This window comes from Anolis carolinensis, chromosome 5 (genome assembly GCF_035594765.1).
Source record: "Anolis carolinensis isolate JA03-04 chromosome 5, rAnoCar3.1.pri, whole genome shotgun sequence".
NCBI classification, from domain to species: domain Eukaryota; kingdom Metazoa; phylum Chordata; class Lepidosauria; order Squamata; family Dactyloidae; genus Anolis; species Anolis carolinensis.
In genome coordinates, this window is record NC_085845.1 from 31360028 (window position 1) to 31387746 (window position 27719).

At 41.4% G+C, this 27719-nt stretch overlaps 1 protein-coding gene across 10 annotated transcripts in view; it reads right to left on the reverse strand.

The window, feature by feature from the left end:
- camk2d (calcium/calmodulin dependent protein kinase II delta) overlaps positions 1-27136 on the reverse strand; it is a 186906-nt gene extending 159770 nt beyond the window's left edge. For 3 of the 10 annotated variants that reach the window (XM_008112084.3, XM_008112083.3, XM_008112081.3), the window contains exons 1-2: positions 26895-27131; positions 24070-24164 (exon numbers count right to left, since the gene is read on the reverse strand). In XM_008112084.3, the coding sequence (XP_008110291.1) occupies positions 24070-24164; positions 26895-26959 (160 nt within the window). In that variant the 5' untranslated portion in view covers positions 26960-27131. Of the gene's footprint in view, positions 1-24069; positions 24165-26894 lie in introns of all 10 variants that reach the window. The other 7 variants (XM_062981331.1, XM_062981330.1, XM_003221818.4 and 4 more) reach the window with 4 other exon arrangements.
- Between the last annotated feature and the right edge of the window lie 583 nt (positions 27137-27719).

Sequence of the window (27719 nt, forward strand, 5' to 3'; positions counted from 1 at the left end):
GGCTAATGTGATTTGCCATTTTTTAATGCTTGGCTCCTTGCACATGCTCAGTAGGACTGAGCATCACATGGGAGGACCCCCCCTCCCCCGGGTACCATTTTGCCTGCCTCTGTGGCAAAACAGCAGGGATGAGGGGCAACTCTGTTGTCCCATGAAACACTTCCCATTACACTGCCAAAGTGGTGTGCATCCATCACTGAAGCGGCACAGGGGGGAGGAGGGATAGTCTCTCTGGGAATTTGCTAGGACCTCCAAGTGATTCTATGGCAGGCATGAGCAAACATTTTAACTTGGGGGCCACATGGTGGGCCAGAGTGGGGTGGGTGGGCCAGGAGGGAGGGGTTCTCCCCAAGTCCCCTCCCTGCTCTTTCCTCCTTTTCCTCTTTTCTTTTGGAGGCAGAAAGTGAAGGAAAGTCAGGAAACGTTTGGATCCCAAAAGGGTTGGCCTTGGTCAGGATGAGATGGTGGATGGGAGAGAACATTCTATATCAGGAGTATTGCCTACTTCTGATATAGAATCCTAGAGCTGGAAGAGACTCCCAAGGGCCATTCAGTCCAAGCCCCTTCCATGTAGGAAGGCACAATCAAAGCACTCCCGAAAGATAGCCTCTGTGGAAAAGCCTCCAGAGAAGAAGACTCTACCACACTCCCAGGCATCCTATGCCACTCTCCAACAGCTTTTACTCTCAGAAAGTTCTTCCTAATCTTTTCAGTCAAATCTCTTTCCCTGCCATTTGAACCCATTGCTGCCTTTGCCCTGGTCTCTAGAGCAGCAGAAAGTCAGTTTTCCCCCTCCCTCATCCACAATAGAGGAGCCCCGGTGGCGAAGTGTGTTAAAGCACTGAGCTGCTGAACTTGCAGACCAAAAGGTCACAGGTTCAAATCCCGGGAGCGGAGTGAGCACCCGCTGTTAGCTCCAGCTTCTGCCAACCTAGCAGTTCGAAAACATGCCAATGTGAGTAGATCAATAGGTACTACTCCGGCAGGAAGGTAATGGTGCTCCATGCAGTCATGCCGGCCACATGACTTTGGAGGTGTCTACGGACAACGCTGGCTCTTTGGCTTAGAAATGGAGATGAGCACCAACCCCTAGAGTCAGACATGACTGGACTTAACGTCAGGGGAAACCTTTACTTTTACCTTACATCCACAATCCCTTTTAAATCCTGAAACAAACTTCTCATGTTCCCTTTCTACTTTCTCTTCTCCCAGCTAAACATCCCCCAGGAGGAAAGAAAAAGAGAAGGGAGGAAGAGAGGGATGGGAGAGGAGGGAGGGAGGAAGGAAAGAGAGAAGGAAGGAAGGAAGGAAGGAAGAAAGGAAGGAAGGAAGGAAGGAAGGAAGGAAGGAAGGAAGGAAGGAAGGAAGGAAGGAAGGAAGGAAGGTGGGAAGGAAGGAAGGAAGGGGAAATAGAGAGGGAAGGAATGAGGAAAGAAGGAAGGAAGGAAGGAAGGAAGGAAGGAAGGAAGGAAGGAAGGAAGGAAGGAAGGAAGGAAGGAAGGAAAGAAGGAGGAAAATAGGAGGAAAGAAGGAAGGGAAGGAGGAAGGAAAGATAGGATGGTGCAAGAGAGGAGGGTCTAAGAAAAGAGCCCAAGAAGTCGCATCCAGCCCCTGGGCCTAGGTTTGCCCATAACTGTTCTATGGTATACTTCCCCCAAATATTACCAGAGTTGCATTGAAGAACCTAGCAAATTTCTAGAGATAATACTTCTGTAAGAATTGCCCAAACTGCAATGCAACTCTATGATATGCTGCGACAAGAAGCCATGCAATTTAATAGTGTTCAGATAAGTGTTCCCTTGCTACTTTGTGCTTCACTTTTCATGGACTCGCTGTTTCGCGGTTTTTAAATAAACACTAAAATAATAGTATAAATCATAAAATAATATTATAAATCCCTCTTTCTACTGCCTTCCTAAGGAGAAGCCTAAGTAAGGAAGGAAGGAAGGAAGGAAGGAAGGAAGGAAGGAAGGAAGGAAGGAAGGAAGGAAGGAAGGAAGGAAGGAGAAGCCGAAGGGAGAGAAAAGGAGGCTGAAGCAGCTTTGTTGAAGCAGCAGCAGACAGAGATGCTACTTGCCAGTGAGATTGTGAACAACACAAATATAGTGTCCCTACTTCACGGATTTTCACTTTTCGTGAGTGGTCCTGGAACGTAACCACTGCGATAAGTGAGAGAACACTGTATCTGCAGTTTCAGCCAAGAACATATCCCCCACTGATATAAAGGTCCTTTGTAGTTCTCCTAAACTCTCTAATCAGTGAAATTTTCAGCAAGTCCCTAAATGCCATGTTAGAAAATGCTTGTTCCTGTGACAAATTACCCATGACCTTCTTATGTTATCCTTGTTTACCTGTGATTTTGGTTCAACAGGTTTTTGAAGAATGTTGAGGAACAAAATCATTTGCTCCCATTCTCCAGCCTATTATTTGAGACAAACAGAAATTCAATGACATGCGTTACTGCTCCATTGCATAAAGGAGGTGTAAGCAACCAAAACAATGCAATACAAAGGTTTCATATCCATCATCATGTATGATACGCATTGCTTAATCAAAAGCAAACAGGCCCCTCTGCATTTTCCTTTATGTTCTGATATTTTGTCAAACATTTTGCGAGAAGAAATGTCACCTGCCTTCACTGTTATCTGATACGCAAGAGCACCCTTAAGCTGTGAACCAAGAGCTAAAGCTCACCAGAAAACTCCTCTCATTTAGCTATATTTCATGAGACTGTTGTCACAGCAGGTTCCACTCGACCTTGTGCAGAGGTGAGAGTGACAGCAGGCTGTTGAAAGCTATCATGTCAAATCTCAAATTACATTTCTGCAGTGGAAACAACTGCTTTTGTCTTGCTTCTCCTCCCCAGCCTCAAAGATGGAATAGAGGAGAATTGCTTCCCTTCCACATACCAGCTGAAGCCATTCTGTATCAATCTGGAAGCAAGGACAATGGCTTCCTAGCCTATAATACATAGCAGCACCTTGTCAAAGTAAGCCAATTAGGGAGTAGGGACTCAAGCTGTGTTCAGAAATGGCAAATGGATTAAAATGCTGTGTCCAAACTGTTGACTGGGAGCAGTTAGTAGAGGAAGCATATAACTTAAGCTAGTGCTGAGGGCTAGTCAATGGCAGCAAATGACTGTTTCCCCACAACAATTTCACTAGCTATCAGTTCAAAAATTCCAAATGTTGGTTATGACATATAAATCTTTATATAACTTGGAACCAGGATATGTAAAAGAGTAATCCTGTCTGAATTTCAGTGTTTATTTTTATCCAGGCGAAATTTCAGCAATTGCCTGCAGTGGCCAGGACTTCAAACAGATGTGCTGTTTCATATTCTGGATTGCTATTACAGCAACTGTGTTTTATGTTATAGTGTATTGTATAAGCTTTAATATATGCACTGTAATGTATTGTATTATGAATACCATAATCCCTAATATTATATCCTATTGTGTATTTTATTTGTCCCTTCTCCAAAAATTATTTTGTACTATACCTCGGGTCCCATGTCTTTAAGAAAGGCAGGACATAAATCATATCAAATAAAAAAATAGCCTGCTTTCTGTCAGCAAGCTTGAGAATGGCTTATAAAAATCAATCCAGCAAGGCAAAACAGACCCTTCAGACATGTAAAGGGACCATCAGAGGTTCAATAAACTTCTATAATGTTGATGTCCCCACAGATGTGCAGACTTCCAATCACTGCCTCCTCCTCCAAAGATTCACTAGCCATGATTAACTTAATTCATAGAATCATAGAATAGTAGAGTTGGAAGAGACCACATGGGCCATCCAGTCCAACCCCCTGCTAAGAAGCAGGAAATCGCATTCAAAGCACCCCCGACAGATGGCCATCCAGACTCTGCTTAAAAGCCTCCAAAGAAGAAGCCTCCACCACGGCCCGGGGGAGAGAGTTCCACTGCCGAACAGCTCTCACAGTGAGGAAGTTCTTCCTGATGACCATGTGGAATCTCCTTTCCTGTAGTTTGAAGCCATTGTTCTGTGTCCTAGTCTGCAGGGCAGCAGAAAACAAGCTTGCTCCCTCCTCCCTATGACTTCCCTTCACGTATTTGTACATGGCTATCATGTCTCCTCTCAGCCTTCCCTTCTGCAGGCTAAACATGCCCAGCTCTTTAAGCCGCTCCTCATAGGGCTTGTTCTCCAGACCCTTAATCATTTTAGTCACCCTCCTCTGGACGCTTTCCAGCTTGTCATCACAACTTGTTGTTTCAGAACCTAAAATTTATAGTTAATCTTAAGTAGAATGAAAAAAAAAACCAATTTCAAACAGTGGTTCATGAAACTACCTTTTCCACTATCCACAGTTAATATTAAATGCATTTTAGAGCATGGATATTAATCTATAACACAAATGGAAACTTCTGATATTCTCCATGTGATATTCACCGGCAGAATGGCTTTTCCACATAATGGCTTAATGTTACACACAAATGTATAATTTTAATTATTATCTTATATGTTACATTTATGATCCAGTTTTTTCATGGTGGAACTCTAGGTAGTAAACAAGAGCTTCTAAGATGCTCTCTCATCAAAGTGATACTAGGCCGAGCCATGCTTACTGCTTCATATGCCTTTTTCGTTTCTCTTTTAAGAACGTAAGTCAGGGGTCCCCAAACTAAGGCCCGGGGGCCGGATGCGGCCCTCCGAGGTCATTTACCTGGCCCCCGCCCTCAGTTTTATAATATATTGTATATACATATATTGTATTACATTATAATATTATCAATATTATAACGCTAATAATAATACCATATAATAATATTAATTATATATTCTATATTACATATAATATTGCTAATAATATTACAGTATTGTGGTATAGTTCAATATAGTAATATATAATGCTAATATTGTGCTATGCTAATAATATAATATATTGTATGTGCATATAATTTGTAAGCCACTCTGAGTCCCCTTTGGGGTGAGAAGGGTGTGATACAAATGTAGTAAATAAATGCAGTAAATAAATAAATAAAAAATAAATACATTTTAGACTTAGGCTTGCCCAAAGTCTGAAATGTCTTGAAGACACAACAACAACAACAACAACAACAACAACAATCCTAATTAACTTGACTATCTCATTGGCCAGAAGCAGGAGCAAACTTCCTATTGAAATCCTGATAAATGTATGTTGGTTAAAATTGTTTTTATTTTTAAATATTGTATTGTTCTTTCGTTGTTGTTGTTGTTGTTGCACTACAAATAAGACATGTGCAGTGTGCATCGGAATTTGTTCATATTTTTTTTTCAAATGATAATCCGGCCCCTCAACAGTCTGAAGGATTGTGGACCGGCCCTCGGCTTAAAAAGTTTGAGGACCCCTGACGTAAGTGTTCTCAAGAGCCAACCACATTTCTAAACACAAACACACATACACAAACACTATGGCATTATAGGGTTTAATTATTTCTTGGAAAGTTAACTTTAGTTCTACATAATGAAGTGAAACAATGTATCACAAATCCTAACACTTTGCTATTTATTTATTTATTTATTTATTTACATCACTTTTACCCCGCCTTTCTCTCCGAGGAGACTCAAAGCGGCTTACAGTAAATAGGCAAAAATTCAATGCCTAAAAACAATGTAAAAACAACAATTCATATAAAACCATCTACAAAACAACAGTTCATATAAAACAGGTACCATTACAAAATAAAATCACATTATATAAAATTTTAAGAATGTCCAAGATTAAAATCCATTCATCCAGAATCCTCAAGTCTTTGTATAGGTCATGTAAAGTCCATGTTCTTATTCATTAAAAGCTTGTGTGCACAGCCATGTCTTTAAGGCTTTCCTGAAGCCTAGGAGAGTTGGTATCTGCCGTATGTTGCTGGGGAGGGTGTTCCACAGCCAAGGAGCCACCACCGAGAAGGCCCTGTCCCTTGTTCCCACCAGCCTTACCTGCGAGGCTGGTGGGACTGAGAGCAGGGCCTCCCCCGATGATCTAAGAATTCTAGAAGGTTCATAGGGGGAAATACGTTTGGACAAGTAAGATGGGCCAGAACCATTTAGGGCTTTGTAGGTCAAAACCAGCACTTTGAATTGGGCTCGGTAGCATATCGGCAGCCAGTGGAGCTGGCTCAGCATGGGAGTAGTACGCTCCCTGTAAGCCGCTCCTGTTATTAGTCTGGCTGCCGCCCATTGTACTAGTTGGAGCTTCCGAGCCGTCTTCAAAGGCAGCCCCACATAGAGCGCATTGCAGTAGTCCAAACGAGCTGTAACCAGAGCGTGGACCACCGTGGCCAAGTCAGACCTCCCAAGGAACGGGCGCAGCTGGCGCACAAGGCGGAGTTGTGCAAATTTAGTCAGCCTTGAGAATGTACAGTAGAGTACCCATTAAGAAAAGCTTCCCTTCTTTGTGTGCAATTGTCGAGAGAGACTAAAAGATACTCCGAGAATCAACCTAACTGCAAATAGAAGGTTTGCTGTGATTAAGAGGAGAGAAAAACAATCAATTTTCATGCTGGCCATAAGAACTTTGAAGAATATAGCGTGGGTTCTCAGTATTTGCTAGGACTTGGTTCCAGGACACACCCTTGGATACCATCATGGATGCTCTAGTCCCATTATATACCATGATAAGGAAAAGTGCTGTCCCTTATACATGCAAAATGGTGAGTAACTCAAATGGTGAGAGAGCATGGGGATCTCTGAAACTGTGAGAGGCTACTGCAGATTTGCCTACATATTGGACTAGTGTATGGCATGTGATAAAATCAAAGTTTACTTTTTTGTATTTTTAAACAATTTATTTTTGAGCCATCGTTGGTTGAATCCCTGGATGCAGAACCCTTGGATATGGAGGGTCAACTGTACACATAGCAGCAATGATAATATTTTTGAAACAACTTATTTGTCCCAGCCTTCAAGTTATTTTGGCCTTTCAAAAAGGTAAGAAAACGTATGATGTCTTTGAAACTATATCATCATTAAAGTAAAGCCAACAGCACAATGAGAGATCCTGCAGCAAATCAAGACAATCGAATAACACAAATGTCTTCCCTGAAATTCATAATCTGTAATAAAACAATTAATTAATACCATTTTAATTTACCACAGTGAAGAAAACAATGCTTTACTGGAACCTAATCAAACAAACCAAAGTCTGTAAGAATTACATTGCAATTTTATTCTAAACACTGTCTCTTTGACCAAAATGTCACAAAAATCAGATTAACTGCTATTTCTAGGTAGAGAAACTGAAAAAAGTACCAGGAGGCCCATGATCAGTACTCTGATTTGTCCTGCTAAGAGGTGAGCTTAATCAAAATCAGAATTGTAATGCTGTATAGGTTTATCTTCATGTGGATTCCCTGATTAAACTCTCTTCAAATCTTCCATTTGCACTACAAAAGTGTTTTGGCAACCTATGTACTCTCCATCACTGAGAGTACATAGATATTATAAGGTGGTCAAAAAGAGGATTTGTGGGGAGAGCACCTCAGGGGACGATGGTCATAGATGCCCTTTTCCAAATCCCACATAGAATCATAGAATCAGAGTTGGAAGAGACCTCACGGGCCATCCAGTCCATCCCCTTGCCAAGAAGCAGGAAAATCATATTCAAAACACCCCTAACAGCACCCACAATTCCAATAGAATTGGAGACAACAGCTGCTGCTTTCACATTAAAAACATCAGAGATCTGATCACTTTCACCTTTTTCCAACATCCAAACTAAATCCTCAGCTATTCCCTTACAACAAGGCTGTATCAAAGCCAGGCTCACTAGGTCAGTAGGCTGGACCTTTGTTTCATCAATTGCCAGCACCAACTCCTACTTAGCCTTCTCAGTTTATTCTCCATTTAGCAGTGATCCTCATAGCAGCAGGAGTGGGATGGTGAATTTTATTTTTTCCCTATCAATAATACATTATTGTGCACCCTCCCCCCTCTTTCCAGAGTAACACAATAGATTTTCAAGACCCACTCGAGCGACAAAAAATCTACTCCTGGTGGAAATGCAAACTATTAGAACACATTTCTTGATACAGATTAATACAGCTGATTTTATTTCCCAATTGTCCTTGGTGACAAGGACTGTCACAAGGAGTACAGTTCACTCTCCTCATTTGTAGATTTTACTTTGGTGGATTTGATTATTAGTCTATTTTATTCAAACTCTGCCTCCAGAAATTTTGAGGCCCTCCAGTGCACTCTATGGTCAATTTCCATGAGAATTTGCACATACAGTCACACTGGAGGACCTAGAGATTCCTAGAAAGAATAACTCTAGAGAATATATGTACACTGTGCTTTGCACTACACCATTATAGTGCTAAATTTTAGTAGCAGAAGTATAATAACCTCTCCACACATAATGGGGTTAGGAGTGCAGAACCCTTCTGAATGTAGAAAACTGAATATTTTTCCCAAGAGAAGGTCTTTTTAGGACTGTCTAGGTCACCACATGGCATTAACCATGGAGTTGTGCAGGAGGACCTAGAAATTTTAAAGTAGTCTTCTCTCAGGTAAAATAATAGCTTTTTTATTCACAACTATATCCCAATCTGCAATCCGTACAGTTCAGATGAATTTTTACTGTATCATTTGCTGCTTCTGGAAGCTAGGTTCAAGTCGTATCGAGAACTTGATGGAAAGAGTAATACAAAGGCTCTCTTGCTTGATTAAATTTCCAATCCATCTTTCTGGAAGTTTGTAATATGACTGTGAACTTAAGTTGAGCAAATCTCATCAGATCCTCAAGTGTGTAGAAAACCCATCTGTTCCCGCCGATGCATGAATATGTAACATGATTGACACAGCAACATCTGCAATCAAAGTATAGACTATTACCTTCACCTTAAAAGCTCCTATCTGTGAATAAATTAGGAGGGAAACATCAAAGGCTTCAACTAAAACACATAAAGAGATTGCTCACTAGATGTCAATAGACTGGCAAGAACTTATGTTGCCAACCCCTGCTTTTTATATTTGGTAAGTAAGGACAAATTTATTCTTGCTCCCCCCCCCTCTCTCTATATATACACACACGCATACATACACACACACCCCTACCTTTCCTCTTTTCCAAAAATTTAACACTAAATCAAGTTCTTGGCATAGACAAAAAGGAGCTATTTTGGGCATATCTAAAGGCTAGAGCAAACTTGGCCACACTTATTTTGTTCTCCTTTTGACAAAAGGTTTTCCTTCTCTACTCTCCCTACCATGGCATCCTTTTATATTAAAAAAGAAGCTATATGGTATTTAAAGAAGACTACTGCTTTAGAAACACAAGTCCAGCATCTCTACAGCAATTTTGTGAATCAGAGATGGGATTCGAACCATCAAACTTTCAGTCAGCAAGTTCAGCAGCTCAGCAGTTTAACCTGCTTCGCCACTGAAGGCTCCTACCACACTTCTATTTCTGTATTGTTTATCAGCCAATGTTGAACTAATGTGAGATTTAAATTTAGGATGATAGCCTGAAAATTTTCATATAAGTTTTAGGCTGACTGGCCAGCTTTAGAATTTTTCAGAAAACTGCTATTTTGGTCCTTTTTTGCATGGGTGATGGCATGAAATGAGTATGAAGCATTATAGGTGCTTCTAGTCAGACTGCTGTACCAAAATCATAAATATCAATCTTGGCAATGCAAGTAAAAGTATTTTTAATATAGTTTAAAATATTGTTATGCCAACTATTGAGACAAACTTTTGCAAGGGTTTTTCTCAGAGTAAGAAGCGGGAGGGGGAGAGAGATTATAATACTATTCACAAAAACAGCATAAAACAATTTATATAAGTGGAGAAACAACATAGAGTAAATTAAGGTCCTACATTTAATTAAAAGCACCCTAGAGTAATCAAGCCTTTAAGACAATTGAGAGAAGTATGAATGGAATCCAAGGAAAAGTATTCTATAAGAATGGTGCTATCGCAGAAAGTTGTCTTCTTTTGTGTTTGCTAATAGGTTTTTAATCACCTGGCACATCTCTGTGGCTAATCCTATTGGGAGTTCAAAACAAAACATAGAAAGTAAACAGACAGGATGATTTTATTGGGTCTGCATAGGGAAGGTGCCACAACAATACTCCTATCACTTGGAGCTAGTCACCATCTTATGGTCTGCAATATCCTGATGCTTCTTTGTGCTTCTTGTTCAACTTGATCCCCACTTCTTTTTTGCTTCTCTTTTGTGTTCCATGCACTAAGCCTTACTTTAATCTCACTAAATCCTACTATGCCCAGTATAACCTCTGGGAGTGTACATAAACACAAGCATTATCACCTATTTATGCACCTTTAAACCCACAAACTCCATGGTGCATACCAAATGTTAATTACTGAAGTAATTCTTTGAGTGGAAACATCATTAGACCAACACAATGGAATGGAAGTGGTAATTAGATTTTGCCATTCAGGTTTTTATTACATTTATACAAACCTTAAGATACAGGAATACCCAGCTTTGCCTTACTCAGTGTCTTGCATACTGAAAACAAGTTTTTACTCAAAACAATTGCCACAAAATAACCCTCTCCCTTCTACACTGCCAAGCACTTCTGCAGAATATCAAAACAGATCTGCAAGGGTTATTAAAGGAAGGCTATAAGTATTAGTTAAATTTTAATAGGGAAACACCCAGTTCTTATCTGGAAGATAAAAGCCATCAGTTAAGACCATTTTATGAACACTAAACTCAATCAGTAAGAGAAATAGAAGTGAATGCTTTCAAATTAAAAGCATTTGGAGAGATTGGTTTTTCTCTCTCTTAAGGTTTAGCAGTTCAAGATGAATTATCAGCCTCTAGCACAAAACAATAACAGCAGTAAAGGCAGGAGAGTGCAAGCCAGTGAAATGATACTACACAAAAAACAACATTCACTACAGCTGCTATAATTATGCATCCAACGACCCTGCTGCACAAAAGATCTTCAGTAACACTGGGATTACATGAAGAGGAAGAGAGTTATAAATATATACCTATAAATAAACACGCATGGACGATTCCACAATACATCCAAGGATAAACTGACAGATTGGATTTATGGGACCCTCTGACCCAAAGCAGATGTTTCATTCGACTTCTAGGCATGATAAACTTAAAGTAAGATAGTTAAACAAGGTGACTACTTGCTAGACGGATTTCAGCTCTACGTTCTACAACTGTGCAAGGAAGAAGGAAAAGGGTGTGGTGGCTCTTCAGTATAACCTTTTACAATCCTCAAATTGCCCATGCAAATGTGGCAGGTGGTGATGCAGAAAGGAGGCATCTCTCATTGAAGCATTCAAGGACATTAAAAGGAAGAAATGAGTCAAATACAGGCATTCATTTTGTTGTATTTGCAGAGACAAATATGAAAACAGTTGGGGGAGGAGTTGGCCTACTGTCAAGATCAGCAAGCTGTGAACAAAGCAGGTGCTCTTAGGTTACAGGAAGAGTGTGTGGCTTTCATTTTCCTCCCCAGCTTTAGTCTGTCACAAAAACAACAGAAAGAGCTGTGAAGTTGGTCTATCAAGGCTGGCCTAGTTAAAACCAAAAAACAACACATGGAGATCGGTTGTTAACATACTCCACTCCCCTTATGAAAATATCCCCTTCTATTTATATTGTTCATACAATTATTTGTTGTCCCTCTCCGGACATTGAAGAATTGTCTTCAGTGGCTCAGACTAGCTTCCACTTCCTCCATCTGATAGTAGCTATGCAGATCCCAGTCTCAGAACACACTGTCTTGGGACCAAACATCAGCCATCGTTTTAGTGCAGGAATTGTCTTTTTCTTGGAGCTTCCTGTTGTTTAGGAACAGAATGTTCCTGAGGTTCTGAAAACTGCCAGGACACCACAATTTGCATATGCACTTACATAGTCTTCTTTTTAGCTGGGGATGAGGGGAGAAAATGGGACAGGGAAAGATTTACATAATGGAGAAACTCTTCATTCATGAAAGGCGCAAACCTGCTGCTGAATTGGGGTCAAGGCTTGAGTTTACAATAGTCATAGTGTAACCTATGAAAAGGCAAAAGGAGATTCATAACTCTTAACAGTATGTACCTTTATGCTAGTTATTTCCCCAAAATGCAGAAATTTTAAAACTATTTTGATAAGGTCTGTCAGACCTCAGAGGATGTGTTGGGGGTATTTGCTTTAAAAATGGTACATATTCTTCTGCCATGGTATGCTTCACCAGCATTTAGCACTGTCTTGTTACATTTCCTCTGATACTATTAATAGTTATAAAGAAAACAAGAAGTAGCTTGAAATTATTTTTCTTTAAATCTAACAGTAGCTGCCTTCCTTATTGGCCTGAGTTTTGCAAATTTGTCATCAAGTATCAGCTCCACAAAATATAATATACAACAGTAATTAAAATTATCATCAAGCCTATGAAGATGGTAAGGGGAAGCACCTTTTGTCCCTTCTTTGCCCTAAATTTTAATATTCCTTTCCAGCATCAACACCAAAAGAAGGAAGGAAGGAAGGAAGGAAGGAAGGAAGGAAGGAAGGAAGGAAGGAAGGAAGGAAGGAGAAAACAATGCATCAATTGTTCAGAGATGTAGCAGGTTTCTTAAGTAGGACCAACACTATAGTGTATGATATTCTATTTTCATGACAATTCACCAATACAACATGGAAAGGCCCTGACCTCCTCAAATGAAGCAGCCAATCTTGCAAATTTCATTCAATTCTAACCCCCCCCCCCCCCAAATACAAGAACGATAGTTTCCTTCCCACTCTCTCTTTCTTATTATGGCTGTCCTTTCTTCACTTTGAAAAGTAAAATCAGTATGAAAAGGTACATACACAAAACTTCAAAGAGCAAGGTGTCTGGTTGTTGAAAGCACAATCTTATAGGTCTACACATTCAGTTCTAACAAATGGACAAAAATAGTAGTTTGCTGATTTCTAGTAATAGTCAGTGGTAGACAAAAAACTTTCAATTTCTCAACCGAAATTTCAGCCAGAGTCAAATCATTGACAAAAGTTAAACGTGGTCTTTGAAAAAAAAAATCCAAATTGAACAAATTCTTGTGGTTGATATGAAGTATACATCTTCTCCAGGGTGTTACAAAATCTGACTTCAGCTCAAATCATTCCTGTCTTAGAATCCATGTGTTTTATGAAATATGCTTCACAACAGGGCCGGTCGGAGATAAATTTAAATATTAAGCGGGGGCGCTGAAAAGCGCCCCCCGCCGGCCCCGCCTCCTGCGCCCTGGCCCCGCCTCCCAACCAGCGTGCCCTGGCCCCGCCTCCCGCGCTGCGTGGGAGGCGGGGCCAGGGCACGCTGGGTGGAAGGCGGGGCCAGGGTTGGCCCCGCCTCCCATGCTATTCGCCCTGGCCCCGCCTCCCACGCAGCGTGGGAGGCGCGGCCAGGGTTGGAAAGAGGGAGGCTTCACCGCCCGGGGAGGGAAGGAGGGGATCTCTCCTCCCCTTCCCGGGCGGCGAAAGAAGCCGGCTTCACCGCCCGGGGAGGGAAGGAGGGGATCTCTCCTCCCCTCCCCGGGCGGCGAAAGAAGCCGGCTTCACCGCCCGGGGAGGGAAGGAGGGGATCTCTCCTCCCCTCCCCGGGCGGCGAAAGAAGCCGGCTTCACCGCCCGGGGAGGGAAGGAGGGGATCTCTCCTCCCCTCCCCGGGCGGCGAAAGAAGCCGGCTTCACCGCCCGGGGAGGGAAGGAGGGGATCTCTCCTCCCCTCCCCGGGCGGCGAAAGAAGCCGGCTTCACCGCCCGGGGAGGGAAGGAGGGGATCTCTCCTCCCCTCCCCGGGCGGCGAAAGAAGCCGGCTTCACCGCCCGGGGAGGGAAGGAGGGGATCTCTCCTCCCCTTCCCAGGCGGCGAAAGAGGGAGCCACAAGGCCAGGGCGTACAATTTTGTGTACAATTCCTTTTTGAAAAAAATGTTTTTATCCCAGTTGTCCTCTCACAACTGCTGCTTCTCATTGGTAAACCTAAGTCACTATCTCAGAATAATTTCTAAACATGAACTCAAATTAGATAAAGTATCAATGTGACATCTTTTTACCCTAGCATAACAGGCTCTACTATGCATAAGAAATAACATGCAATAGCATGTAGCTTCCGTCTACATACCCTGAAGGCAACAGCTCATTGAATGGCTGCTAAACAGGATCAGGTCTGGATAATTTTTGAAAGGGAGATTACTAAGGAATACCAGTTGCTGCAGGTTATGTTCAGAGGAAGGCAATGGTAGATCTTACTCAGAAACACCTGAGATAGGGCCATCATAATTCAGACCAACTTTAAGGCAGATAACAAAAACAATCATGCCTCTACAAGCAGTAAACTATTCAAAAGAGAAATCATAACTCACAAAACAACCCCTAGAGAGTTTCTGTTCTTCCTTTCAAATTTGATACAATGGCTCTTTCCACATGTATGGTTTTATCTTTTGCAGATTTTATTAAATATGTTATTTCTAGGAATCTCTGGGTCAGTGGTTCTCAACCTGGTGTCCCCAGATGTTTTTTGGCCTTAAACTCCAAGAAACCCTAACAGCTGGTAAACTGGCTGGGATTTCTGAGAGTTTTAGGCCAAAAACATCTGGGGACCCCAGGTTGAGAACCACTGCTGTAGGTTGTCTAGTGTGAGTCTATGGTCAACTTTCTCCAGTCATGCTGGAGGACCTAGAGATATCTAGAGAGAATACCTCTATAGGAATCTCTGTCTTCCATGCAGAGCTTCCAGTGGAAGATAAGCTTAGATAGTCAAACTGGAAGACCCCAAAATTCCTAATGCATTCCTCTCTTAGGCAAAGAGCATTTATTTTGCATTTCTTATGGAACACCCTCCCAAGTGAAATCAGGCAGGCTCCCTCTCTCTTACCCTTCCAGAAAAGAGTTAAGACTTGGCTGTGGGACCAGGCCTTTGAACAAGAGTAGCAGCATCAACTACAACTATATGTCTCAGGACACAATGACAGACCCAGTTCAGACTCGAAACGCGCCTAAATGTATATTTATATGTGTATTTTATGAATGTTTTAATGTAACTAAATTTTTTAAATTGAATTGAAAGGTTATTGTAATTTCTATATGTGTGTTTATATTGTAAGCCGCCCTGAGTCCCCTTATTGGGTGAGAAGCACAGGGTAGAAATATCATAATAAATAAATTTTATTTTCACAGGGGTCCTGTGCCCCTAACTCTAGCAAATCTGAAGGCCTGTCTGCACATACAGAAACTTTAAATGCATTAAGGGGTATCAAAACATTTTCATTTGGCCTTTTACTTAAAACATACTAGAGAACTGAATCATGATTAGTGTACAACAGGATTCTTTGAGATGAAAGTAAGATATAATTAGTCTTTACCCTTTATATGGGCATATGAACAAATTTCCTGATGTCAGCATTGGAAAAAGTGCACATTTCTATCCGGGGAAGTGAATTGTTCAAAAAGTAAATTGTTTCAGCAAAAATAATAAATGATTTGCTTTATTCAACATATATCAAAATATAGAAAGGAATCCGTAACATGTATCATGCTATGCAGAGGTTCTTAATCTTTTTTGTTCCACGGACCCCTTTCCCAGTCAGGTGAAAATCACAGGCCCCTTCTCAGAAAGTAATAGCAGATAGTTTTACGATACTCGACATCAGAATGTCTTTACATTAAATTTGAGGATTATACAAAATTATGTTTCATAACTTTCTCACGATTTCAACACTTCTGTAACAACCACATATGTTTACTTTGTGAAGAAGGTGAAACTCAACCTATGATGAAGCCTGCTCTAGGAGTAGAAGAAAACTGTATTCCATGTACTTTACTGACAAAAAAATGTAACGAAAAGGAAAGGGCTGATTATTTAAAGGGGCTGTTTTGATTTCACTGGCAATTAGCTAGAAGGTTGATCACTGATTGCCTTTGAAGCAGGTAAGAATATTCATTAGGAAAAAACAGTAAAGAAACTTATAACAGTATATCTGACAAATATACTTCAGAAGACAGCACATTTAGTTTTAGAAAATTAGTGCAAGCTACTATAGTAGACGTGGGATGGGAAGATAATTCATCCTTTAATGGCAATGATTATACACTCCTCAGATGCACCATTTAACAATGGCTGAGTAAATTGAATTGGCTTTACAGAAATCATATGATATTTTTAGTGGACAATTTATCCACCCGCTGTCAGGAACACAATTCAGATTTAATTTAATATATTAGAAGAAATTATTTCTACCCAACTTTTGTTACAATAAATTTATCACACTCCGTCAGATACTTCTAATGCTCAAGGTGTACAATATTTAGTGAAATATTCCACTCTAGGGATGGGGAAAATCTCCTCCGCATAAATTGAAAATAGCCTGGCAACCGCAAGTAGCACTGGAGACTTTGCAATTTTCTCTACTTGACATCCCCCTCCCCAAAGGGAATACAATTATGCACAATGGCACTTAGAAACTGTGGATCAGAGGCAGTGTGTTCCATTTGAATACTTTATTTCATAATTTATATGCATCTATCTATTTATTATAACACGTCATTTCCTTCTGTATAGATCTGAAGGCCAAATTTGCTCTCTGAACTGACCTTATACTGATTGCAACTCATGCCAACTCATGCCAGGGAACAGAAAAGCTGCAAACGAAAAGCAGGAAATGTTTGTTTTAATTTAATGTAGTGATTTCTTGCTGAATATTGGCAGCATGGAGGAGGGGGCAATGTGGTTATACTGAGCATAGGAGCTCATGACTATTGGCCTACATAATCCCCACCTTTGTGAACATCACACATGGATGCATGTACTGCATGTGTTCACTAGCTGCATATTTCCTACCTCAGTGTACATCATGCCCTTGGATTGGCTGTTCCTTCAGGTTTACACACAATAACTGTATTGCCTTTATGGGAATGACAACAGAAGAAGAAATTACAAGTAAATCATTCTTTTTAACAATCCATAACCTTTGCACAAAAGACTGAAGATTATGATCTCTATGCTGTGAATGAGTACAATGGAGATAAAATGGGGTCTGTACCACAAAACTGTATTCGTAGATGATTGAAGCATCATTAGTCTTCAGGACCCATGTGACATTTTCTAGTTTGGATACCAAACTGATTGCAAAGTAGGACTCAGCCTGGATACTAGTCATGGTAGCTTTATGGTAGAGCAACACTATGTCTTTGAATATCAACTGTGAGGAACACCAGCACAATAGCTAGATTCCCTTCACTAATTGTTTATGGATTCCTCATAACCGAAAATGTCTACTGGAGGAAGCAGGATGCTGTTCAAGAAAAGTTGTTAGTCTGAATGTTTTTCTTGCTAAACTTTGTAGCCTTTCACAATCTGGTGCCTTCCAGATGTTTTGGATAGCAAACATAAACAGGCCCAGCAAAATAGTCTATGATGAAAATCTTGATACAGTAATCGTAGTTTGGAGAAGACTTTTGCAATGGGTAAAAATATTGGTTTTGGAAATTGAATACTTTTTTCAAACAACAACCTTGAAGTCAGTTTCAAAAGCAGCTAACATGTACCTACAACACAGCAGCTGCCTGGTTGAGCCTTTCCTAAACCTGAGATATGCAGGACATAAGTATAAAACTAAACCATATGTTCACTATATATTCTTGATGTAAAACTATGGCCAGACATTAATTTTTCAGTTGCAAGAGAGCTCATTGTGTTATACATTCAGGTATTGTATGTTGTATAACTTCTGAATCCAATCTGAATCCTTTACTTTCTAATCTGAGAAACATCACAGCTTGTGTTTTCCAAAATTCATTTGTTTGAAGAGATGCCAGTTTGTAGACCATGGGTAGGTATCCTATTCTGTACAGTGTTATCTAACACCTACCCTGGTAATAACAAACTGTATTTTCCTTGGCAATTGGCCCGGAGGAAGAGTTATGTTCCATAATTAAGCTAAGCATATGTGTACAACAGCATTTGTTGTCCCTTGTCTTTCCTCCGTGTTGACAGTCAAACTGTAGGATCTTTGGAACAGGAACCTTTCCAGTTTAGTGCCGTCTGTTTACACAGATGTAACAAAATCTGCTCCGCCCCCTTCTCCTTTTTGGGTAGTATCTTTTGGAAAATATTTCCAGTTCTAATGCTATTCTGCTGATGAAATTGTGAAGTTTCTACACTTAAGTGTGAAACTCAAGATAATTCTAGATGAAGACTGTTCTTCTCGATTTCCTCTTTTAACCCACCCCCCACCCCCCCAAAAAAAAACAGCAAGAAAGGGAAGGCAAACACCTCCCAAAGCATCTGTAGGTTATAGTGAAGAGGAACATTGACCCTATGCGCAAAGGAAGCTTAGAAAGTGTAGAACCAAGAACAGGGATAAAAGGGAAGCATGTGGTGTTGCAGTGCCCCAACACACTGAACCCAAAAACTCTCACAGATTAGGATTATTCATTTAAAATACCATGGGATATTTCCAGGGACTGAACAGACAGGGAATTTTTGGTGCTAAAAGCAAAGCTATTATTTTCCTTAAGTCACAAACAAACTAGTATTATGACTGATATGGTGATATTTATTAGATGAAAAGGCTATCAGTTACCTAGTGAGTGAATGCGTGTGAATGCCCATGTGCTTCCTAACAACATCTTTTTAACCATCATGGGAATTATTAGACTGAATTAGACAGACGTTTGCTCTGATCAAACATGGCTCTGCTTTCTTGTGACTGTTTTGTAGGGATGTATTCAATAAGTTTCCTTTGGAACATTTTCTTCCTGCTGCAAGAAAGTCTTCAAGAACCTCGGTTTTCAAATGCAATTCTTACTTCAGGATTTATTGTGTACAAAATTCACACATTGCTATTATGTGCAGAAAATAGCATTATTACATAAAAAAATAATGCCTCAATACAAATATATTAATTGCTGCATGAAAAAATGATATTGTTGCACAGGAATTGATATTTCCATATTGAAATATTATTTTCTACAAAGAAAAGGCTGTTTCCTTCACAGACAGGGCTGTTTTAATGCAAAAAAAAAAAAAAGCATTTGCAAATTTTGTTCAAAGCCAGTTTTGAACATCAGTCTAGAATTCTTATCATCTGGGCCTTTCTACACTCAAAAACGTATTTTTCAACAACTTGTCAAATATTTTTTAAAAATATTATTTCCATCACTACAGTTTTGGAAGTCAAGAATAGCTATTCAATAGAGGTGTTCAGTTCAGTCTCGGTGAAAACACGTCCTATGAAACCCTTCCTCTGAGCTCAATGTATTCCTTGTTGATCATTTCAAGGGCAGCCAGAAACCAAGCCACCTCACATCACATCTCCCAGCTCCTGTAACTACACAACAGATTAGAAATTTGGAGGGGTAGAAATAGGGAAGAATGAGTTCTGAATAAGCTGTGGGTGGCAGAGAATGGACAGATCAGTTCTCATTTCAGCACCTCCACAAGAAAAAAGGTAGAGGATTAAGCTCCCGCTTCCTGTGACCTCCACTTCTTATATTTGTTGTTACTGGGATAGAGCAAGGAACCTGCTCCCAATAGCATCCTTTAAGACAGTGGTTCTCAGCCTTTAGGCCTCCCAAGTGTTTTGGACTTCATTCAACTCTCAGAAATCCCAGCCAGCTTACCAGCTGTTAGGAACTGTGGGAGCTGAAGTCCAAAATACCTGGAGGCTGAAAGGTTGGGAAACACTGCTTTAAAAGTTCTGCACCATTTCCTCACAAGAAAGACAAGAAAAGAGGCAATGAGAGATTGAATAACAAAAATAAATCAACAAAAGATAAAGCAGAAAGCAGAGAGAAACAAATAAATACGAAAAGAGAAGGTAGCTATTAGGAACTAATAGAAGCAGTGGAGTCAGAAGAAGAATAGTTGGGTAGGACAAGGTGCTGGAAAATAAAGTACATATATTTCCTCTTGTCCTTTCTCATACACAACTGTGAATTTGACTTGTAAAATATGTTTAATGCATAAGTCCCACAGAATATTTTGCTGGCAATTCTTATCTTAGCCATATGCTCTATTATTTTATTTAAGAGATTGTTTCTACCAAAGCAACTCTGCTGTATGTCACCACTAAATTATGGATTGAAAGCATTAACAGCCTTTTCAACATACAAAAATACTGTATGCACTAGTTCAAAAAAAGGTAGTTTGGGAAGCACCAAGCAAGCCGCAGATCCCCAAACCAAACACACCAGAATAACCTGTTACATTCTTAAGATTCTGAGTACAAGTGCTTGAAAATAAATATGTCTGAGTGTTATAAAGGTCACATAGTAATACTGGAAAATCACAAGTAACATTAGAGGTATAAGATCAGACCCAGAATGCTTATGCACCCATATGATTTCTAGTGTAACATTTGCCATACACAATCAGATACATTGTGCCCCTGGGATATGAAAGAGTAACGCACTGACACTATTTCCTTTTGTTCCTTTAGGTACCTTGCATATGAAAAAGAAAGTATTCTTAGGATCACTGAAAACATTCCAAGTAAAAGAAACAAGCTATTGTGCCACCCGCACTGTGTTCAGAAAGAAAGCTCACAAATGATTAAAGTGTCAATTAAAACAATCAATCTTAAAATGATGTCAGGAGACACAGATATACTCTTGAGAACACAAGTACACACGAACGGTTCCTGGCATACTGCTAAAATTCATGGTATTCAAGGGCTGCTTCACACATGCATGTTCATCAGGATGGCTACAGCACTAAACACTATGATCAGGATTGTCGTCTCTTCACAACATCTCAAAATATTTCAAAACTTGTTCGGTTCTCACGCTCACATGTAAGACATCACATCTTGATTAACCAAGTGGTGTTAATATATCATGTGAGGTGGCTATTAACTTCAAAAACGTGCACATCATACCAGGACATACTTGGGTAGCAGGTTTATAATTTATAAAGATTATTCATTTATCTGTACTTTGCCTTTTCTTCCAGCTCAGGGGGTGGGTATTCAATCCTGCTCCGTATATTGGTTGTACCCAAATAAGTTATCTTCAGAAATTGATCTAAAGCAAGCATCTACAGATTAACACTTTCTTGCCGACAGCACTGGAATTTTAAATGTTTAATGCAGAAGTTAATCAAAATAAACAGCTACATTATCACATTTTACCTAATTTCTGATGATTCCCCACTAGATAAAATCTGAAATACACCTTCTTCTGTCACTGTTTTGTTCTTCTACCTTCTCCTTTTTTTCTTCTAGCCCCTACCTTTCCCCCTTCATTTCTTTGATCTCTTTGTTTCTTCAGTGAGATACAGTCTGTTTAAGAAAATGTATACTTCCTACTGTTAACAGGTATGTTTCTTAATCCAATCAAATATTTGAACAAAAGTATAATTTGGAGACTCAATTAAAATATGCCATATGTCTTATAATATGGTGGCTTACTTCCTTTTCCATTGCAGTAATTTTTAAAGAAAAATCATTTTGGGAAAGCGTATTCCATACAACACTGTATCTTGGCAATGTATCTAGAAATGAAGTGTAAATATACTTACATCTCTCAGACAATTTTACAGGCATGAACAGAAAACAAATTGTTTATGTACTGTGACTTTATTTGGATTTCAATGTAAAACCACAAATGGTATGTATTCATACAACAGATAACAAAATAGAATTCCTAAGAACTTTAACATATTCCAGATGCACATATAGTTTTGGGAACTAAATACCTAAAGGCACTATCTGATCTTGGAAGCAAAGTAAAGCCAGTCCTGATTATTACATAGATGGGAGGCTGCCAATGAATATCAGGTGCTGTATGATATATTCCAGAGGGAGTAACTGGCAAAACCACCTTGCCAGTTCCTCCCGATAAAAACACTATGAAATTCATGGTGCCACCATAAGTCAACAGTTGACTTGAAGACACATATACGCAGATATTGTTTTAAATTAGAGGCTATTGAAAGCTATTGTTTTTTGAAACTCCAGCTCCCATAATCATGGAGTATTGGCCGACAGGAAGGAGGTTCTAGAGCAGTAGTTCTCAACCTGCAGGTCCCCAGATGTTTTGGACTTCAACTCCCAGAAATTCTAACATCTGGTAAACTGGCTGGGATTTCTGGGAGTTGTAGGCCAAAACACCTGGGGATGCACAGGTTGAGAACCACTATTTTAGAGCTTAACACTGGAAAGAGCAATTGAGAGCTACAGGTACAAGGGATCTACATAGAAACAAAGGCTTGTTGCAACCTAATGCTTAACACGTGGAGGACATCCCCATCATGCAGATGGAAAAAAGGTGGCCATTTTAGCTTTACTTCTTCAATTAAAAGCTCCCTACGGAACTCCTAAGCAAGATTTCTGCAGTCTCATATTTGTAGTTCTTATTGTCCACTGACAACCTAGCAACAGCTGTCTATTTGAGTACTTCACAGTTTCCAAATTGTTAATTTCTTATTGTTCTTTTAGCGTATCATAGAATTATAGAATAACAGAGTTGGAAGAGACCACAGGGGTCATCTAGTCCAACCCTGCCATGCAGGAAAAGCACAAGCAAAGTATATCATAATACAAGTAGGATTCCATATCTAACTAAAAATTGCATATTCCTACCACCAAAATAGTTTGATCTAGCAAACCCTACCATAAATGTTCAAACATTTCCATCCGAAAAATTAAAATAAAACCCTTAAACGTATGTGAGCAGTTGAAGCACACCCTTCACTGTGCACAACAGTCAAAACAGACACACAGAGTTATAAAGTTAGACAAGAATAATGATTGCTTGGAAATGCCACTTTATCAACCTAGGCTCCTTCCACACAGCCATATAACTCAGAATATCAAGGCAGAAAATCCTACAATATCTGCTTTGAACTGGGTTATCCGAGTCCACACTACCATATATTCCAGTTCAAAGCAGATAATGTGGGATTTTATTCAGCTGTGTGGAATGGGCCCCAGCAGATCTACTATCTCTAAGCAACCTACTCCTGATTTTGTATAGGATTAGATTGAATTTCCTATTTAATTTGCTGAGACCTTCTCATGAGTAAACTGTCAAGCCCAGGTTTTAAAAGGCTGGCTAAGAGCACTAGTATTTAAACTGTCATAGCTCCACTAGATGTTCACAGTGCATGCAAAAGCAACACACTCATAAACTTTGCCTATAAAAATATGATCTCAGCTAGGCAAATCCTTGTCCTATGGTTTTTGCCAATCTGTTAAGAGAAAATTTAGGGCAGAAATGAAAGATCTTCAGACTGAACAAACAACTCCATTCATTTCCGTGCTCACAAAAAGGCCAGAAATTAACATGAAAGTACAGATGTTAACAGAGAATAATCCGTAATCCTCAACATCCCTATACAAGCACATCAGGGTGGATTTACCAAGAACAAATATACCACCATAAGGACTACTTTCATTACTCGAACTACCCAAACGTATACTTTATGGGACATAATCCACTGGGAAATTCTCCTACACAAGCCTCCCTGAAAAGAATGGGAAGCTGAATTTTGTACAATTTCCATCAATTTCAGCAAAGCTTGTTTATAGTATTTTGAAGGAAGCATTGTATGTTTAAAAATGGATCTCATATGTACACTATAATGTAAGTGGGAAAATCTGGAAATCATAAAGAGGAAAAATGATATGCTATATGTTCCTTTTTAAAAAAAACTCCACTTCATTTAAATACAGGCTCAGCTCACAGATCATGTGATGAAATTAAACAGACTTTCAGCCCCAAATGTGAGTGAGGCAGATCATTTTCTCTCTCTCAAGGGTTCATCTGTTAAATATGCCATAATGAATTAAGATCATGTGTAAATAAAATAGGAGAGCACGATTCAATTAAGATTTGACCTCCTTTTCTTCTGTAAGAGCTGTGATAAGAGGAAAAAGGTATTTCCTCAAAATGTAATAACAGATCTAACGTCAAAATGACAACTCTAAACAGTTCATGTAACTAGCACTGCAGGCAATCTAGGCAGCAGCATGGAAATATGGGGGTGGGAGGTAAATGTGCTCTTCAAAACACAGAAATACACTCAGGAAAGGGTGAGAGATGTCCCCATTTTCACTCCATTTAGTCAACACAACAATTCATGCAAAATACAATACAAATGCTCTGCAAATACCCACCCCTTGCTGACAGCTTTTTCGTGTTGATAATTTTGGCAGCATACTCTTGTCCCGTTGTGATTTTCATGCATCTTCTCACCACTGAAAAAGCCCCCCTGCAAATCAATAAAATAGAGAAATATCAGTGTCAGTTGGGACTGTGCTCCTTCAGAAATGGCCCAATAATTAGTGAAGATGCCAATTTGAGCAGTATTGATACAGAAGGCAGGGAAATGAACACAACACGAGTCTTAATTGATATGGACTGTAGCAGTAAATTATATTTAAGATGTAAGCATGAGCCCTATTACTAAACAGAGTGAATATATGTACATCTCATTACAAGTGGCATCAAGAATCGTCTATAGTTTTTCACAGGTGTGGTATACATTTTTCTCAGCTCTTTCTGCCAAAGTCATTAGATATATATTCCTGTCATGGAATGCCCTTTTTTCCCCTTCAAAAATGGCACCGAGTAAATAAAAGGCCCTCCTCTCATCCTGTAAACATGGCATTCTGTGTCTATTTAAGCGTAAACACTCTAGTCTCACTGGAGTGGGTAGGATGCAATAAATCTCAATAGAAATGGTTCGGAGCTAGAGCATTCATTTACAATTCCCTGGCTGAGAAAGAAGCCTGGAATTTGGCGGCTGTCTCTAATACATTTGCTACCTTGGTGGCATCACACAAACATTTTCAGGTCTTTGTGCTGTCAAAGGCTTCCATGGCCAGGATCACTGGGTTGTAGTGAGTATTCTGGGCTGTATGGCCATGTTCCAGATTGATATATGGAATCACAGCAACCCATTTTCAGGTCTTCTCTATTACCAAAATTGTACGGTATTGAGTTCACACTTTGAGGAGCATATGAAAACACAAGGGAAGCCAAGGTCAGTTCCACTGAATGCCATGCGCTCCTTTCCCATCACAACAGGGAGTGGAGGCAATGATGTATGATTATACCATCCACAGATTTCGGTTGCTATTTTTTTTTTAATTTTTGAAACTAAAATGTGCATTAATATTTGAGCCACACATGCTGACCAGGGGCTAATTCCCTCTGCTTTCAATGCCACCTGAGACATGCAAGAAGGGGACAAAATCCTAAGCCCATACATTATCTCAGGCATGGGCAAACTTTGGCCTTCCAGGTGTTTTGAACTTCAACTCTCACCATTCCTAACAGCCTCAGGCCCCTTCCTTTTCCCCCTCAGCCGCTTAAGTGGCTGAGGGGGGAAAGGAAAGGGCCTGAGGCTGTTAGGAATGGTGGGAGTTGGAGTCCAAAACACCTGGAAGGCCGAAGTTTGCCCATGTCTGCATAATCTGATGGAGGATTTTGTCATTTTTGAACAAGAAGGGAGAAACGGAAGGGAAGCTCGCCCAGCCTGACAGCGCTGAACTTTCTGCCTCAATAAACGTGGCACCTCAAGCGTCTGAAGTGGAAAGCCGGCTTTCTCTCTCCCTCTGCCGCCCTTCTTCCATGGGGACTGGGCTGGAGCTGCCCAGAGGTGGGCTGCTTTCTCCCCAGAGGAGATGCTGCCAATGACCCTGGGCCAAGGGCAGACCGAGGCAAGGAGCAGATCCAAACACACCCCTTCCTTGGGGCTGGAGATCCATGTCAAGCCCATGCGTGCCTGGCCTCCCAGCCTTCCTTCTTTCCCTCCCTCTTTCCGGCTGCCCATTTCCTCTTCCCTTTCTTTCCTTCCTCTCCTTCTACATTCCTTCTTCGTGTTGTCGAAGACTTTAATGGCCGGAATCACTGGGTTGCTGTGAGTTTTCCGAGCTGTATGGGCATGTTCCAGAAGCCTTCTCTCATGAGGTTTCACCCACACCTATGGCAGGCATCCTCAGAGGTTATGAGGATGCTGCAAGGCCATTCAATGCTAAGGTGGCCAATTGTACCATTCAAACCTGCCTCCAACAGGCAAGAGTTCTTTCTCCCACCCTGGACCTTCCATTGATACACAGAATCATAGAATCATAAAGTTGGAAGAGACCTCAAGCCCCCTGCCAAGAAGCAGGAAAATCACATTCAAAGCACCCCGACAGATGGCCATCCAGACTCTGCTTAAAAGCCTCCAAAGAAGAAGCCTCCACCACACCCCAGAGCAGAGAGTTCCACTGCTGAACAACTCTCACAGTGAGGATGTTCTTCCTAATGTTCAGGTGGAATCTCCTTTCTTGTAGCTTGAAGGCATTGTTACGCATCCTAGTCTCCTGGGCAGCAGAAAACAAGCATGCTCCCTCCTCCCTATGACTTCCCCTCACATATTTATACATGGTGAATGGCTATCATGTCTCCTCTCAGCTTTCTCATCTGCAGGCCAAACCTGCCCAGCTCTTTAAGCCGCTCCTCATGGGGCTTGTTCAAAGATAAACCCCACTTGCCTAGTTTCCAACAGACCTCACAACCTCTGAGGATGCCTGCCACAGATGTGAGCGAAACAGAAGAGAATGCTTATGGAGCATGGCCATACAATCCGGAAAACTCACAGCAACCCAGCTGTGAGGCATATTGGAAACTAGGCCAGTGTGGTTTATATATATATATCTGTGGAATAATGTCCAAGGGTGGAAGAAAGAACTCTTGTCTGTTGGAGACAAGAGAGAATGTGGCAATTAATCACCTTGATTAGCAGTGAATAGCCTTGCCGCTTCAAAAGCTGGCTGATTCCAGCCTGGGGGAGGGAATCCTTTGTTGGGAGGTGTTAGCTGGCCCTGCTTGTTTCATGTCTGGAATCCCCCTCTTTGCTTCCCTCCCTTTCCAGCATCCCTTCCACTCCCTCTTCCTGCATTCCTTCTTCCCTCTTCCCTGCCTCCCTCCCTCTCCGTGCGGGGCCACTCACTTCCCGAGCTCCTCGAAGAGCTGGTACTCGTCGGTGAAGCGGGTGCAGGTGGCGGTGGAGGCCATGCCGGGCGCGGGGGGCTTCGGCGGGGGTCGGCGGCGGAGGAGGCGGCGCAGCGAAGAGGGCTTGGGCGGCAGGAGCAGCAGCGGGAGGGCGAAGGCGCGGCCGCTTCCCCTGCCTTTGCCTCGCCGCCTCGGCTGCCTCGTCCTCGGCGTCGTCGTCCGGGCGAGCCCTTCTGCCCGCCCCCTCTTGGGCAGCTCCTTTTGGGCGTCCCCGGGGCGGGCGGGAGGGACGGAGGGGAGGAGGCTGGCTGGCTGTCGGCGGGGCGGCTCCTCCTCGGCCCAAACTTCCTCCCTCCCCTTCCCTGCCTTCAGCTCCGACGGCGACCGCGATGCGCTTAATGAATAAGGATCCGTCCCGAGAGGGAAAGAGGCGGCGGAACGGAGCCGAGGAAGCGAGGGCGACAAGTGTCCCTTTACGAGGCGACCTGGGATTCCCTCCCTTCCCCACGCCCAGCCTGGCCACGCAAAGCCTCTCTACGCGCCTCAGGTCAGGCCAGGCTGGCGAGCCGTGGCCCTTCCTTCCTTGCTTGCTTGCTTCCTCGCTCCCTTCCTCCCTGCGCTTTCTCCCGCTCTCTTCCTCTCTCCCTCCCTTCCTCGGGCTCTGGCTTCTCCTCCTCCTCTCTTGGTCCCACACCTCCCTCTAGCGACAGCGGGCTCTTCCTCTCGCCGGAGCGCTGGGCAGGAAAGCGGCGCGCTGCCCGCCTGACCTCTCCCGCTCTTTCCCCCTCCTTCCTTCCCTCTCTACTAAGCCTCTGTTGACACA